At 41.6% G+C, this 15837-nt stretch overlaps 1 protein-coding gene across 10 annotated transcripts in view; it reads left to right on the top strand.

Moving 5' to 3' along the window:
• Positions 1–14687, top strand: part of RFTN2 (raftlin family member 2) — a 148117-nt gene extending 133430 nt beyond the window's left edge. For 9 of the 10 annotated variants that reach the window (XM_085870892.1, XM_085870890.1, XM_085870884.1 and 6 more), the window contains 3 exons: positions 7042–7504; positions 9855–10076; positions 12797–14687. In XM_085870892.1, coding sequence (XP_085727018.1) covers positions 7042–7504; positions 9855–10076; positions 12797–12951 — 840 coding nt within the window. In that variant the 3' untranslated portion in view covers positions 12952–14687. The remainder of the gene's footprint in view (positions 1–7041; positions 7505–9854; positions 10077–12796) is intronic. The other variant, XM_085870886.1, reaches the window with a different exon arrangement.
• The last annotated feature ends 1150 nt before the right edge of the window (positions 14688–15837 follow it).

Raw genomic sequence — 15837 nt, 5'->3', positions numbered from 1 at the left:
CAGGCAAAGAAGGACCCAAGTTAAGTTCTGCTTTTGCCAAATCACTTGATAGAAGCTCAGCAAAACCTTCGAATCAGAGGTCTTCTTCCTTGGCTGCACCTACCTCAAGCTCTCTCCTCAAACGTAAAATTGGATCTGGTACTACGAGTCTGACCTCTTCTGCTGGCAGTAAACGCAAGTGTGATCGCCCTGCGGCTAAGTGTACTACGAGTTCTACAACTAAAAGCGCATCTTCCTCAAACACTGTGCAGGAATCTAGAGAAAAACGTGTCAACAGGATGTTCTTGTCTCCACAAACAAAACTCTATTGTTTCTTCCTTCGATATGCTAACAAGCTTTTTGAGAAGGGGAATCTTCTGCTCCAAAGAGACGAACCCTGTATTCATCTCCTGCACGGAGAATTGAATGGTCTTCTGAAAGATATCTTCGTACGGTTTTGAAACCATCGGTGTCATCGGTTGCTCTGGTAAATGTACCCTTCTCTGACAGAAATCATCAGAAGAATGATGAGGACCTCATGATTGGGAACGATGCCAAACTGTATATAAGGGAACAAAGGAGTCTCAAGAAATCCACCTTCACTCTGAGTGAGTCAGACATCCAAGGTTTCTTCAGTGCAGTTCGCTCATATTATGTGAAAGCTTGCAATTACATCTTCAAAACCTGGCCGCTAGATGATGAATTAGCCAAGCATGCTCAGGTGCTGGATGTTAAGCTACACCAAGAAGTGGGGTTTGACTGTGTGGAGTTTTTCATCAAGAAATTCCCCTGTTTGTTCAGTGGCGGTGATAGTGACATAGACAGTCTTGAGAGTGAATTCGCTCACTACCAGGCAGACGCCTCCATAGCTACAATTGCTACTGAGACAGTGAGATTGGATGAGCAGTGGCATCGGATTTCACAGCTCACAGATCCCTGCACTGGTGCCAAGAAGTATCCTAATTTGAGCAAAGTGATGAAGGGAATCTTGGTCATTCCTCATTCGAACGCATCATGTGAGCGGGCACTCAGTCTTGTACGGAAGAATCATACTGAATTTCGTCCCAATTTGTGTGTCAAAACCCTGGAAGCTCTCTCTTAATTGAAAAACTAGCTCATAGCACCCCTTGCTACCAGAGAGAATACAGCAAAGACATAATCAGAAGGGCTAAAAGAGCCACACAGCTGTCACTCAGCAAAGCTGCCATGGAAAAAGCAAGCAGCAGTAGTACCAGCCAGTAAGGTAAGAAAAATATTGCTTCTTTTGTGCTTTTTGTTAATCTTTGATTGTCCCCTAACTTACTAATATTAACATACATGTAACATTAAAAAGTGCACAATTTTCCCCTTTTTTTGTTCAAAAAGTGGGAATTCTTCACATGTTAAATGCTCCAAAATAGGGCTCAGAGGGCACTAGAGAGCGTCTAGAACCCCAGAGCTTCCAGGGCCCTAAGGCGGGCCCTGGACCCCGCCGCAAGGGTCGAGCGCTCCGCGCTCGAGATGTGCGCTTCGCGCACATTATTTGGTGTCGGTTGCAAATCCTCCCTAATTCTGATTTCCAAAAGTTGGCATCTCTGAGAACCCTGGCTTGAAAGTTGGATTCGCGAAGTTCGCCATGCTCCGTCCCTCGGAGTGCGTCCTGGCCGGTTCAGGCGGTACACACAGTGTTTGTGTATGTACGATACATCAAAATGTGAAACTCATGATGTTTGGTTCCAAAATGCCACAGATGGCCGAACTTCGTCGCTATCATCATGTGATAGCACACATACTTTGTAACCCAGCACAACCGGCATGGTATTTCAGAACTTGTGAAAGTTGCCTATCAATTGAAGTCCTTCAAAACTGAGCTACTGAGTGCTTATAAGCTAGAGGATATTGATGAAATTGAGTTTAAACGGTGGACATCCACCGACAGATCTGAACTGAGCTCCATGGTCCTGCCTTTGGAAGAATTCATTAATCAATTCTGTGAACGCGCAGTGAAATTAGTGAGACACGACTTCATTGCCAAGGCCCAATCTCAGTTTCTGAAAAATAAGAAAGACGAAATCAGTGAAGGAGAATTTGTCATTATTGGAGACTTCTCAGAGAACTATTCGTTTGTCGTACAGGATGTGGCCCAAGGATTCCATTGGAACTGCTCTCAAGCGATAATTCACCCCTGGTTTTACTATTTCAAATCGGACGATGGCAAATTAAACTACGATTCGTTTACGATTATATCAGAATGCAATACTCACGTTGTCTCAGTCCACCTCTTCCAAAGAATGTTCATTGAACACTTGAAATCTAGCTTTGGAAATGTAAAGAAACTTTACTATTTCTCAGACGGTTGCGCTGGCCAATGTAAGAATTGCAAAGCCTTCATAAACCTATGTCGTCACAAATCAGAGCATGGTATTGACGCAGAATGGCATTTTTTGCCACAAGTCATGGCAAGGGCCCTTCAGATGGCGTGGGAGGTACAGTCAAACGAGAAGCCACACGTGAGAGCCTGTGTAGACCTTACGACAGTCAAATTATTTCTTCAAAAGATCTTTTCGCCTTTGCTGAAAATGGTTTGAATGAAATGAAGTTCAGTTGTGGGATCCAAGAGGCGTATGATGAGGAAGAACGAAATCTGGAAGAAAGGTTAAAAACGGCCAAAACCATAACTGGAACTCAAAAACTTCATGCTTTCATCTCTATTCCTGAAACTGCTCTTCAAGTCCATGAATTCAGACTTAGCGAGGAACACCGTATCAAGTCAGCTATTTCAAAATCTACACCAACTTTTAACGGGAAACTCCCAGGTTATGTCACAGTGCACTATGATGGAACATGGTGGCTTGCCTGCATCATGGAAGCCTTTCAGGACACTCATGAAGTGAAAGTGAATTTTCTTCAACCAAACGGACCTGCAAATAGTTTCTTTTTTTCCTGACATTGAAGATCACTGCATTCTAGACATTTCTGATATACTTCTTTCCGTAGAACCAAAAATTGCTACAGGTGGAACCTACACAATCAGTAAAAAAGAAACACAGCTGTCAAATAAAACATTGGTTGGCAAAAAATCTTGACTATAATATGCTAGGAAAAACTCTTACTCATACTAGTATCGCTTCCAGTTCCTGCATGTGCATGTGGAAAATTTATGTTCAATATACTGATATAGTGTATTGGAAATCTTGTGTTCAAATATTGTGCTATGTATTGTGGCATATTGTGTGTCCAGCACCCGAGTCCCCGAACAATAAAACCATCATCACACTTGAACCCATTGAGATCCCATTTTCATTTATGCTGAGGTGTTGGAGTATATGAAGGGGTATTCTCACACGAAAAAATCGGGACCATCGGTTTGGCTGGGGAGCGGGGGCCCAAGGTCAAAGGGCGCCCCAAACTATAACTTTTTGAATTACTCTTTCAGTGATTTTACTTTCCGCAATTCGAAAGATCTTGCTTTTACGAGCATTTTGATACCAAGATCATCCAAATCGGACCACGACAACCTGTGATATGGCCACTGAAAAATTGTGGGTCAACCGAGGGTGCCCAAATTTTGGGGGGCCCTAACATGGGCCCCGATTGGCCCCCAGGTCTGAAAATTGACACAATGTTTTACCGTGGATACAAACACTTGCACAAAAAAAGAGAGTGAAATCTAAGATGATATGTCAAAAATTTTGCTGAAAAATGTGTGCATCTGACATGGAACGCCTCACTAGGGAGCGTCTGTCCTGGGGGCCCAGCAACCAAGTTGTCTGTCAGTGCTCCTTTTGTACTCAGGGGACATGGTACTACCATTCTGCGTTTGTTTTAGCCGTTCCGCTGTTCGGTTGAGCTAGCGCAACCAAAGGGTCCCAAATTAGGGAGCGTCTGTCCTGGGGGGCCCAGTGACCAAGTTGTCTGTCAGTGCTCTTTGTGTACTCAAGGGACTCCTTACTAGCATTCTGCATTGGTTTTAGCTGTTCCGCTGTTCGGTTGAGCTAGCGTGATTTTCGCGGCATCTAATTAGTGTCTGTCATCGGTATTCCAGCGGCGAAATTGTCTGTCATTGTTTATACCGTGTTACAAGCTATACGAATAATATCAGAAACCTACTTGGGGACGTTCCGCAGCTAGGTTGAGCTAGCGCCGATTATGCGATACAGATATTGACCACAAAATGTCAATCCAGCAGCAGGGTCCCAGCAGACGCAGAGTTCTGAGGTGAGAATATCATCTGGCATCTTACCATGAGGACGGCAATTGTTCCCCTCTTCGGTTGAGCTAAGCTCCGTGGGCTCCTGGTATATACCCATTTGGAAAAGCACATAATTTGATCATAAGAGCTGGTGCTGAGGACCATGCTCCACCAGTTGGTCAAGTGCTGGTAACCTCTGACCACACTCCTATTAGGCATCTGATCAACTAATAATTATATAAGTAAACCAGAACATTTGCAGTTTTAATCAATGTTATCAGTTAAGTCTTTTCACCTGTCTAGTCTGTGCTTAACTTAAATTTTCAAGTTTATATTCACATATCGGATCAAAGGTCTATTCTAAAATATGACAAGGACAATTGAACATTGAGTTGCTAAAGGCACTGAAATTTTAAGAATGCCATTATACAGGCACATGATCGTTCTCAGTAGATCATAAAGTATGATTTAGAATGTTGATGTTATATCTAGTTATTTTGTAAAAGAAAAGGGAGTCTTCATGATCGTTATTTTCACCGTCTCAGTCATGTTTGCAAGACACAATAAAGAGAACCTCATTTTGGAGTTGACATCCTCCATGCTGGATTCTGTGGTTAATGTGGTACATGTTTTGAAGCATTACAGCTTGTAACAGGCTTTAATGAACATTATAAGATTTGTATCATGCATGTGTTGATATTTGATTTAAGCAGTATATAAATTAACAAAGTCTTGCCAGTCGTTTCTGCTTTATTGATATGCAAAAAATTCAGTTCTGATTTCCCATTCATTATGAAACTCATTTAGTAACTGCACCCCTCTTCTACATTGATCATTGACAAAATATAACTATAGCTGTATTCATTTACAGTCAGTATATCCCACATCTGAACCATGATATTATGATAAAGTTGTCACTCATTTAAAGTCAGTCAGTGATAAAATTTGCCCTAACGTGGTGGCCATCTTGATTTCTTTACATATTGGGGTCTAAATAATGGTCTCAATGGATTCCTTGTACCTAAAATGACACAAGCAGATGTTTTATTTATGTTCTTACCATGTTTGGCACCAAAGATATGAAAAAAATGAATTTTTCATGTATTGGTGACGGCCATTTTTGATTTATCAAGTTTATGGGTTAACCATTGAAAATGCAGCTGGGCAAGCCTCCTAGTTCGATTTTGAACATATAAATACATCTAATAAAAGTTGTTTGTCAGCTGTAAACATGAATATGCCTCCACCATTAACATTTTCTGAAAATTGACCACATCTACCTCCTGAGATATGCTTATTTCTGCACCAAGAGGTCAAAATATGACCTTGACCTTTGTCCCAATGCATGACCTTTACCTGAAATAAACTTAAAACTTATTCCAAATGATCAAGCATGTGTGAAAACCCTGATATAGACATCAACATCATTGATATTGGTCAAGTAGTTCCAGAGATACAATAATTTAGGTATTTTCTATAAGCGATGGTGGCCATCTTGGATTTGTCAAGTTTATGGGTTAATCGTTGAAAATACAGCCGGGCAAACCATCCAGATTGATTTAGAACATATAAATAAATCTAAAAAAGTTGTTCCCCAGCCGTAAACATGAAATGCCTCCACAACTTTAAATATTATATGTACATTTTCCCAAATTCTGCCCAGTCTATTCATCCTACTCGCTTGTCTGTGGAACTGACTCCCTGTGTCTGTTGCCTGGTCCTTCAAAAGTACTGTCAATTGTCACCTCACTCTTTTCTACTGTTGCTCATCCCTCTCCCTCCCCATACACCCCTCCCTTTCTGTCACTCCTCCACTCATGTACAATGGTTTTGTCTCCCTGTTCCCCTTTGATGCTCTGTTAGTTTGTGAACCTGCTGCATCTCATTTGTTTCGGTCCCACCGAGCCTAGATTTCTGCAATCAAAATAGCAATAGATATGCACCTGGCCAACCAATGGTCATGTGAGGTAGATTTCCTCTTTGTCTGTTGAGAAATGCCCGTTTTATCGAAAAGGTTTAAAGTAAATAAAATGTAATTAAACTAAGCACATGTACTTACTCCAAATAAATTGGTACTTAGTCATGCAAAGCTTATTGTCGAAGCAAAACACATGTATGTTAACCCTAATGTCAACATGCATGGTCAAACAAAAAGATGATTGGCCTCAACGGTATCATGAACAAGACAACAAATAAGCTTAAAATACAGAGTTGTACATTATGACAAAACTTGTAGATTCTAGGGTACCAGTTATCAATCATTTAACCATCAGTTTTTAGACAGTCATCATATATATATATATATATATATATATATATATATATATATATATATATATATATATATATATATATATATATATATCCTGCATTCAGGAATCATGTGAAATTTCTTGTGCTTATGTTAAAGTGTTATGCAAAGCTTTGTACGGCGTGAATTGTAAGATTAATCATAGCAATTATCATTAAGAGCTGTTCAACACTTATTTCAGCTTGCAACGCAAGTTGCTCCAAAGAGCCATTCCATCTCCTTGTTGGCCAAACGCTTTGGGCCACACATAATGAAGCACCAGGTGGCTAGGCCTTAGAATCACGAGAAGCAGGAGGAATTGGATGGGTTACGGCTAAACTCGTACCTGGAGCCCTGGGCTCCGTAGCTACCATTTCCACCACTATATTATCCCATTAAGTCTTACAAATCCCACGGATATAGTTAATTGCTGGATTTCAGTTACAAGAGAGTGGGATTGCAAAAACACAGCAATACAGTGAGGGATTTGCTCTTTTGCCCTCGGTGCATGCCTGCAAACAGCCCATAATGGCCGCTGAGGATTCTTGAGTATCTGATGCAAAATTAAAACAATCTCTCCAAACCCCACACCGATTCACAGGCTCTGGACACTGCCACTGCCAAGGGCTATCACTTGGCGGGTTTTGTGAGCGAATATCTCAGCTGCCCCGGGCCTATGCTATACAGGCCTCCCACTGCTCGCCTGCTGAGTCGCGATGATGGCCAAGACCTCTCAGCAGAGGGCAGGACCTCTACCCCAAATGTGTCGGGCCTCTCAGCTTCCCGAGACGAAGGAGAAGTTTGCGAGACAACGAATGGCATAAAGGGGGGCGACAAGCCGGACGGCTGGAGTAGGGATCCAAGTGAAGGTGGAGAAGGTTTATTTGAGGTGAGCTTGGAGAGTGTTGACAGGGCACAAGAAATTCTGAAAGACTGTACCTGTGATACAAAGTTGGACCGGGTGGAAGCTGAAGGAGCGACAAGTAAGGTGGAGAGAAGTACAGCGGAGGAGGAACGTGGTCCTGCCGATGGAGAAGAAGGCCTTTGCGGTGTAGAGAGTTATGGTAGGTCCTTTGTTGATTTTTTTTCTTGTGATACGATATGTATGTGTACAAGAGCACATTCCTTTTGGAGGGTCAACCAAATTGTGAGTTCAGTGAACATCTTAAGCCTGTGTTGGTTGATACATGGATTTTGGAAATCGATTTTTCGATCAGACCATCAATACATTTGCAACGAGTTTATTGTGTTTGTAACCAATTATTTTATAACCATATCCCTCTGGCAATTTCACTGATGCTCTTTTACTTTTGAAAACACTCTGCATCAAAAAAAAACAAAACTAAGCTTGCAAGACTTGCCGCCCTCTTTATTCGTTTCCATAAATGTTCTGTGGTTAGGTCATGTGACCAATCAATGATTACTTTTCTCTACAAGTAAATGCATAGCAGCAGTAGATGGGAATTATAAAATTTAACTTCACTACTTAAGTACAGAAGACAATTATTCCTGGCAGCTGTGAATACAGGTAATTAGTACATTTTTGTAAATGCCAAAGTGAATTCAGATTAATATATACTTTGCAAAGCTCTGATGCTCAGGTTGACAGGATAGCTTAGAAGTAGCTGTCTCTACCCATCATCTTCCAGGTGTCGAGCTCGCCTGGGTTTGGATCTCGTCTCAGTTGGAAACTGTCACCCTGGTGTTTCGGATGCAGGGCAGGTCACCAATGTGTGTGTCGTTCATCGGAAGGACGTCAATCCGGAGGACTTATCTGTCAACACTGGTTGGCGGTGGAGTTTAAATATCACATGGTACCTTTCGCGAAGAGTAGGCGAGTTACTGTCGGCACCATGCCCAAATTCCCCCTTCCCGCACTGCTGTGCCGCTGATGCAGTGCCCCTGTTACCAGTAAGCTGGTACTCATTTTGCCAACCTCTGAAGGATGGCAAACTGAATCAACCCACCTAGTGTTAGTTAAACGGTATTATGGCCTTTAACTCAAGACCCGAGGATCTCAAGCCAACCACCTTAACCGTAAGACAACACCAGGCATCCTGCAGTTTTACTGAATGTTATAAAAACCACAGAATAGTAGAGGAGGAACTGCATGGGAATGAATGCATCATTTAACAGATAACCAATCTATTTTCCATCATCGGCAGCAAACGAGGGTAGCGAATGCATATTGGACTGCGATTCAACTCAGAGTTCAACCCACCGGTGGCATCATCACTGAGTTGCGGCAGTATCGCTGATGCGGTGGCCCTACACATTTCGGTGGGAATTTGTAATTTGTTCATGGTAGCAGCTATAACTCGCCTACTCTTTACAAAAGACACCATGGGACCTTTAACATCCCTTTAACAGGTGGTGTACACATTGATGACTTGCCCTGCATGCGGAACACCAAGATGACAGTTTATAGCTGTGTTTGGATTCAAACCCAGGCGAGGCAGCTCAGAGACGAGTGTGTGAACCTCTATGCGGGTGTGTGACAAGGACGAACTTAATAGATGTTGGTGAAGATCCGGATCCGTATCCGACTACGAGAATTTTTAAATGATTCTTCACCATTGAGAGATCTAGCTAAAATTGATATACAGCACGATATCTCAAAAAGTTGCGAACAGATTCGGATGAAACTTGGTGGACATGTTGGGTGTGTGACAACGAAGAATTGCTTCGATTTTGGGGAAGATCTGGATCCGGATCCGATGACGAGAATTATTTAATTTTTGAAGTGATTCTTCACCATTGACAGATAGGTCCAAAAACGATATAGTAATGTATAGCATATTTCAAAAATGTATTGGGCCCAATATGTTCTTATGGATCGGGCATTACGCGGCGGAGGTATTCGCTCTCCCGAGTGCCCTTCTCGTTACCGTTTGCATCACTCTTTGATTTTAAGACAAAGCACTCTGCAAAATAAAAGCTCAACCCAATTCGATATCATGCTAAATGTCACGTGACCAGGCACGTGATTTCATTCGCAGGGTTTCTCTCTTTTTTTTTGGTTTCATCGTAATTTGTAAAGTACAGTGAAGGCTTGAAGTTGTACTCTTAGTTATTAGTTTTAATAACAGCAGAAAACGTAGGGAGGCTAATAGCGTACCAGAACCACGTCATAATTAACACGTGTGGATATTGCCATGGAAACGTTGTTTGTTAATTGGTTGGTGAGCTCACAAAGTGAAACAGAGTTTGATTTATCAGTGTAACAAGGAATTATTATTTGTAATTTATTTGATGCCTTTTTAGGCAGGAGATAAAAGCTGTTGAAATTTCCATGTTACAGGTAGACCACCAGTTGAAATTTGGATACCATACCGATACCGTACTATAATACCGTACTAATTTTGGATACCGTACTATAATGACATTATTTTGAAAATACATTAAATGTTTCAGGATCATGTTTGTGTGCAGAAATGAAGCTTTACGCCCTCTACAACGTACCAGAGACACCCTGCTTACCACCAATTTACTACATGGACGGACTGCCCCTTCGTGTCACTCGCAAAGGGCATGCCATCGCCACGCTCGAAGCCGATTGGCTGGATCATCTCAGCAAGCACCTAGAGGGTGGAGCTTCATTGGTTGACTCCCAACTCTTTCTAAGTTCAGGAAGAGGTGTGTGAGTGTTCCACTACCTCTCCTCAAGCTATTGAGATGAGTGAAGCGGTATTGGCATAACCTTTTGATCTGTACTATACTATATCAAGATAAAAGATGTCTTTGTGTCTGTCTATGTGTGAAGATGTTTGTGGGGAGTGTTTTAGGCAAAAAAAATAAAAATAAAAAGCGTACCTTGGCCTTAGGCCAAAGGTTATCTTGCCAAAAGACCTTGATTTGAGAGTTTCATTTTTTTATGAAAAATCAGTTTTTTTGTCATGACGTCATCAAATGACGTCATAACGACGAAATTTTTATATTACTGAGAAACACTCTTCTCGGGCTTCAATTTGAGGTACTACTCGATATTGTTAGTCAAAGATTTAAAAATGACCTTCATGAAGGTCAACTTCGACCTGAGGCGCTAACCATGAAGGTCAAGGCCGATCGCCACCAAAAACTAATCAGCTGAGCGCCTATCGATATGCTATATATCCACCAAGTTTGGAGATGATCCGATAAAATTTACTCAAAAGCTAAGGGTTTCGTTGGTTTTGATGTTTGACCTTCTGGTGACCTTGACCTTTGACTTTGACCTTCGAAATTTTGGGCGTCGAAAGCTATTGCGCTCACGAGTATACATGTCAAGTTTAAGAGCCATTGCTTTAGAACTGTGACTTAGAGAGCAAGTTGAAAGTTGAAAATAAATTGTAACAGACAAATATATAAATATATTAAAACAAACAAACCGATCGAGTAACATATCTTGCTTTGGCAAGATAATAATAATTGAAGATTTTGAAAAGAAAAGTTGGATTTTTGGGGGTGATTGTTTTTTTTAACCTCCAATGACATTGGCTTTAAGTTATTGTGTAGTCCCTCCTACTGTGTCATAGTGGATGACTTATCCAATATTTAACTTTTGACAAGAGATTGCTTCATTAGAAGGACGCATACATCTCACACACATAGACAAAAAGAGTAGATGGATACACGAGGCACAACACAAGACTGTTAGACGAGACAAACACAGCCATTGAACTTGATGGAAGTGCCGTCACTTCTCGGAGCACTCTGGGTACCAGCGATGCCGCGGCAATGGCGCCAACTTTCTCATCGCACTCAACGGGGCATTTCCTCAGGAGGAATTTCCTCTTCTCCATGGATGCCAACCTCTGGGAATTGTCCATGCTCACAGGATGCTCACTGCCCTCTAAGTTGTCTAACCTGAGTTTTAATCCCAACCCAGCTATAAACTGTCACCCCGGTGTTTCCCAGGCAGGGTGGTTCATCAATCCCTTGGAAGGATGTTCAACTCAGCGTCCAGCCTGCCAGCATTAATTGCTGGACGTTAAAGATCCCATGGTGTCCTTTGCGAAGAACAGGCGAGCTCTCTCCAACACTATGAACAAATTCCAAATTCCTGCCCTAACCTATAAAGGTATTGCATCAGCAGCACAGCCTCAAGACTTGTGTGCATCCCTCGAGACGAATGTGTATACCTCCAAGCAAATGTGCATACCTCCAGTCATTGTACATGCACTGGCAGAATATAAAGCCAATGATACAGCCTTGTGCTGTATACAACAGTAGAAGAATCAGGCTGAGGGCAGCATCACAGTTGGGCTCCCCTTTAGAGCAGATGCAATGTCCTGCTTATTAAGCACCAATTCGACAGTTTACAGTCAGTATAGAAATCGAACCCCGTGACACAGCTCAAAGATGAGTGTGCTTATTACATATATATATATATATATATATATATATATATATATATATATATATATATATATATATATATATATATATATATATATATATATATATTCCATGGCAATTGGTTCATCAAACCAACTTTGTTAAATCCTCCAGTGTGAGACTTCTCGATCTTCACCGTCTTGATGGATTAGTGAACCCCACTCCCTCACTCCCTCTCTGCCATACTTGCATCCTCCTCCCTGCCTCTGTGGGTCTCCAACAGGATTACAGAGATTAGATTTTCTTGCAACATTGGAAAAATCTGTCGAGCCACCTGGTAGCTGTTTGTATTGCTATATACATGAGAGAATTCCATTCTTGAAAAAGTCTCAGGTTAAAGAAAAAAAAATAATCACTCAAACTGACATAAGGTGACGTGAAACCAAGCAAGGCACCGAGAAACATAGAAAGAAAGTATTACTGAATAACAAACACTGAATGGTATTTAAAACACTCTTAATGATGCAACAAAACAAAAATGCAGTAAACCACAAGAGTAAAAGACAGTAAAATCCTCCGTCATTGTGCATGCACTGAAATATCGTAAAATAAAATGTCCTCATTGCAAATTGCTTGTTGTACATTTTACAGCACGATTGCCTTATTGTGTCCTCTGAAATCAAAGCTGGATGCACAACAAAAAGGGTGGTCTGATATGGTCTGAACCTTTCAGGGCAATGTTGTGCTTGCTTTGTTGTGGACTTCCACACATCTTTATTTACAGCTGCGGTTTATTGTTTACATCTCAATGTCCCACTCTCGGTTAAAGGACAGTGGCATTTGAAATGCTTGCACACAAATGCTCCAGCATACGGACCTGCTACCTCCCTGGCTCACCTTACTACTTACTCATCCCCCTTCCCTCCCTCCACCGTCACAATACACCACCTTATGCCATCCCGTCTCCTCTTTCTAGCCCTTTCACCTCGAGAACCGCAGAACGCTTTGAAGCCATTTCTAAGGGTGATGCCCCCTAACAGGAGACCGTCCACCCAAATCCATCAATGGCTTGCTCATCTTTGAAGAGAACCCCGAGGTACCGGCGGACACTTGGAGAGCTCATGATGTGATTGTGGTTGAGCAGCTGACTGTGATTAAGGTATGCAAAGACCTGAAAGACCTTGGGCAGGGTTAAAATATCTCCTGCAGTGGACGGCACAGCACTGCCGGAGACAGTAAGAGATGTTTAATTACCTTTGCACAATGGAAATTTTTGCACTCATTGTTTATGCTTACACAAATGCTAAATTTGCAACATGTAACAAAATAAATCTACAAAATCTACTCCATGTACGTGACCCCAGGGATCATTGCTGAGACCAGTATGATTCTTGTGATTTGTGTAAAATTTTACTTGTACGAGAGCATGGTTGTAAATTTTCAAGCAACACAAAGCCCAGAAGTAAGGAAATTCGCATTGTGAAGAGTGACCGGATTAAACACACAAATGGCTGGATTCCCATTCCCAAGAGGATTACACCAGAGCATGGCAGATGAGATTAAGGGCTGATTAATGTGGGGTCATATAAATGGAATAAAGTATCGGCAATAAGGGGTTTTAACGCTTGAGTGTTTAGGGAAATATACATAGAGGAAAGATTTACAAAAATAATTGTGAATAAGAAATTTGAGCAATTAGCATGGTGTGTAGGAACACCAAACAATGCAAATAATCTTTTGGGATGTGCCCCCCTCCCCCCTTACAGTATCTAAGCTCTAAGGCTTATGGAAGAGTTTGTACATATAACGTGCGTGCTGGACAATGGCATTAAAAGATGTCGCTGTAATTGTACACGACTTTCAAAGACATGAGCAGACAATGGAAAAAATAATCACAGTACTGCTTAAGGGATTTCAATCTGAAATCACAGCATCAGGAGGAAAGTGCTCAGATAGGGATGCTAAACAAGCTAACTTGGCATTGAAATCTAGGTTGTGTATAAATCTCAGGAAATAGCATTGGGATTATCTAACGCTGTTCAGGTATCATTGAGGAAACTATGTCGGGTGGATGGGGTTGGATTATTTCAATTTTACTGGTCATATTGAGCAGATGGCTCACAAGCACTCATCATCAGAGCATCCAAAATGAAAATAAATAAGTGATCATTAAAAGGAAAGTCCAATAATTACAGGGCTCTTTACGTGACACAGATGAGATGTTATGGAAATGTGATTAAAATATTTAAGACAGTAATATAATGATATAGTGGCAACAATATGACGGGTGCAAGAAGAGATGAAAAAGGAGTTGTATTTTGCACAAAGTTCCTGCTCCATAGAATAATTTGAATAGATATAAGGACTGTGAATCAGTTTTAGAGCAAAAAGCAAGTATCCAGAAGCTGAGAAAATAGATGCATATACAGATGGCTCGGCGATGTAAGGTGGTAAGAACATTGATGTGCTCCTTATCTCAGTTCATGCACGCGGCTATGCCTGTTTGTTTCGGCTATCAGTCTTCATGCTCATGATTTATAAATACTTGGGACAGTAAATTTTAATTCTTCCAGAATTATGAGGTGATATTGGCTCCTGGCACACCTGGACCAGTATAAATGACTCCTCTTTAAGTTTTGTTACACGCTCCAGCGCCCCCATCTGGCCATGTATGCCATTAACTCGGACAGCATGCAATTGCAGAGCTGGATGCTTGATAAAGTATTGAGTGTGTGTGTGTGTATGTATATATAGATATAGATATATAGATATATTTTAAAGATATAAAGCTCTTTTTAACCACTAACTGACTGATATTAAAGATTGGTGCTTTCCTTGTGACGTAGAAAGCTGAAATTTGGCATGCCAATGGACATCAAAGCCAGTACACTGGAAAAAAAAATCACAGAATTGTTGGACAACATCAACAAATGAAAAAAATGCAGGTAAGTGACCTGAGACAATGGGGAAGCATGGTAATTTTTAGTGCTGACAGACATCAAAGGCATTATACCAGGAAAAATCACAGAACCATCGGAAAGCATCCATAAATGAAAATATAAATAAATGAAGAAGAAGAAAAAAAATAATTCATGAAAAATCAAATAGAGGTAAGTGACCCGAGACAATGCGGAAACACGGTTCATCTGCTTACACAATGTGTAAGCACACTCCGCTAGTAATATATAAAGCTCTTTCTAACCACTGACTGACTCAGTGACTGATATTAAAGATCAGTACCTTCCAGGTGATGTAGAAAGCTGAAAATTTGCATGCTGATGGACATCGAAGCCCATACATCGGAAAAAATCACAGAATTGTCGGACAACATCCATAAATAAAAATATTTTAAAATGAAAAAAAAATGCACCTGAGCAACCCAAGAAAATGGGAAATCACAGTAATTTTGTATGCTATGAACCAGAATAGCACTAAGTTCCTTGACTTTGCAAGAAGTCATGGAATTAGGGTGGCTGGTTCATGGTTTCAGCGCCCACAAGCTCATCGCTGGACTTGGTATTCCAACGCTGGCGGTGTGGCAAAAGAGATTGACCATGTCCTCATTGACGGTCGTTGGAGGATGATCCAGAACTGCAGGGTCTACCGGAGTGCTCAGTTCCTCAATACTGACCACAGGCTTGTCGTAGCAACTCTAAAGCTGCACCTTAAATCCTGGAGAATGGTACCATCCCAGCCTAGGCTGGATGTTGCCAAGCTCAGGGATGAGAGAGTAGCTGAGGAGTTTGCGAACAGGCTGAGTGGACACTTGGGGGGTCTGGGTGCTTTGGGGGGTCCTGAAGAGTTGTGGAGCGCCTTCAAGACCACCGTCCTTGATGTTGCCGGTGGATGCCTTGGAGCTCACCGCAGGGCAAAGAAGAATTTTGTCTCTCAAGGGACACTGGATACCATTGAACAGAGTCGCAGGGCCAGGCTGAATGGCAGAGCTGAGCTGTTCAGGGAGCTGAGGCGTAAAACTGTACGTGCACTGAGGGTGAACAAGGAGGCCTATGTGCGAGGAATCTGTGAGGGGGTAGAGCATCACCTGTGGACAGGTGATTCTCGTCCCGCTTACAGGGGAATT

Source organism: Eptatretus burgeri, chromosome 2, assembly GCF_056783735.1.
Source record: "Eptatretus burgeri isolate ZD-2024b chromosome 2, Ebu_testis_v1, whole genome shotgun sequence".
Classification (NCBI taxonomy): Eukaryota; Metazoa; Chordata; class Myxini; order Myxiniformes; family Myxinidae; genus Eptatretus; species Eptatretus burgeri.
The sequence above is the reverse complement of the archived record's forward strand: the minus strand, read 5'-3'. Positions and strand labels throughout refer to the sequence as shown.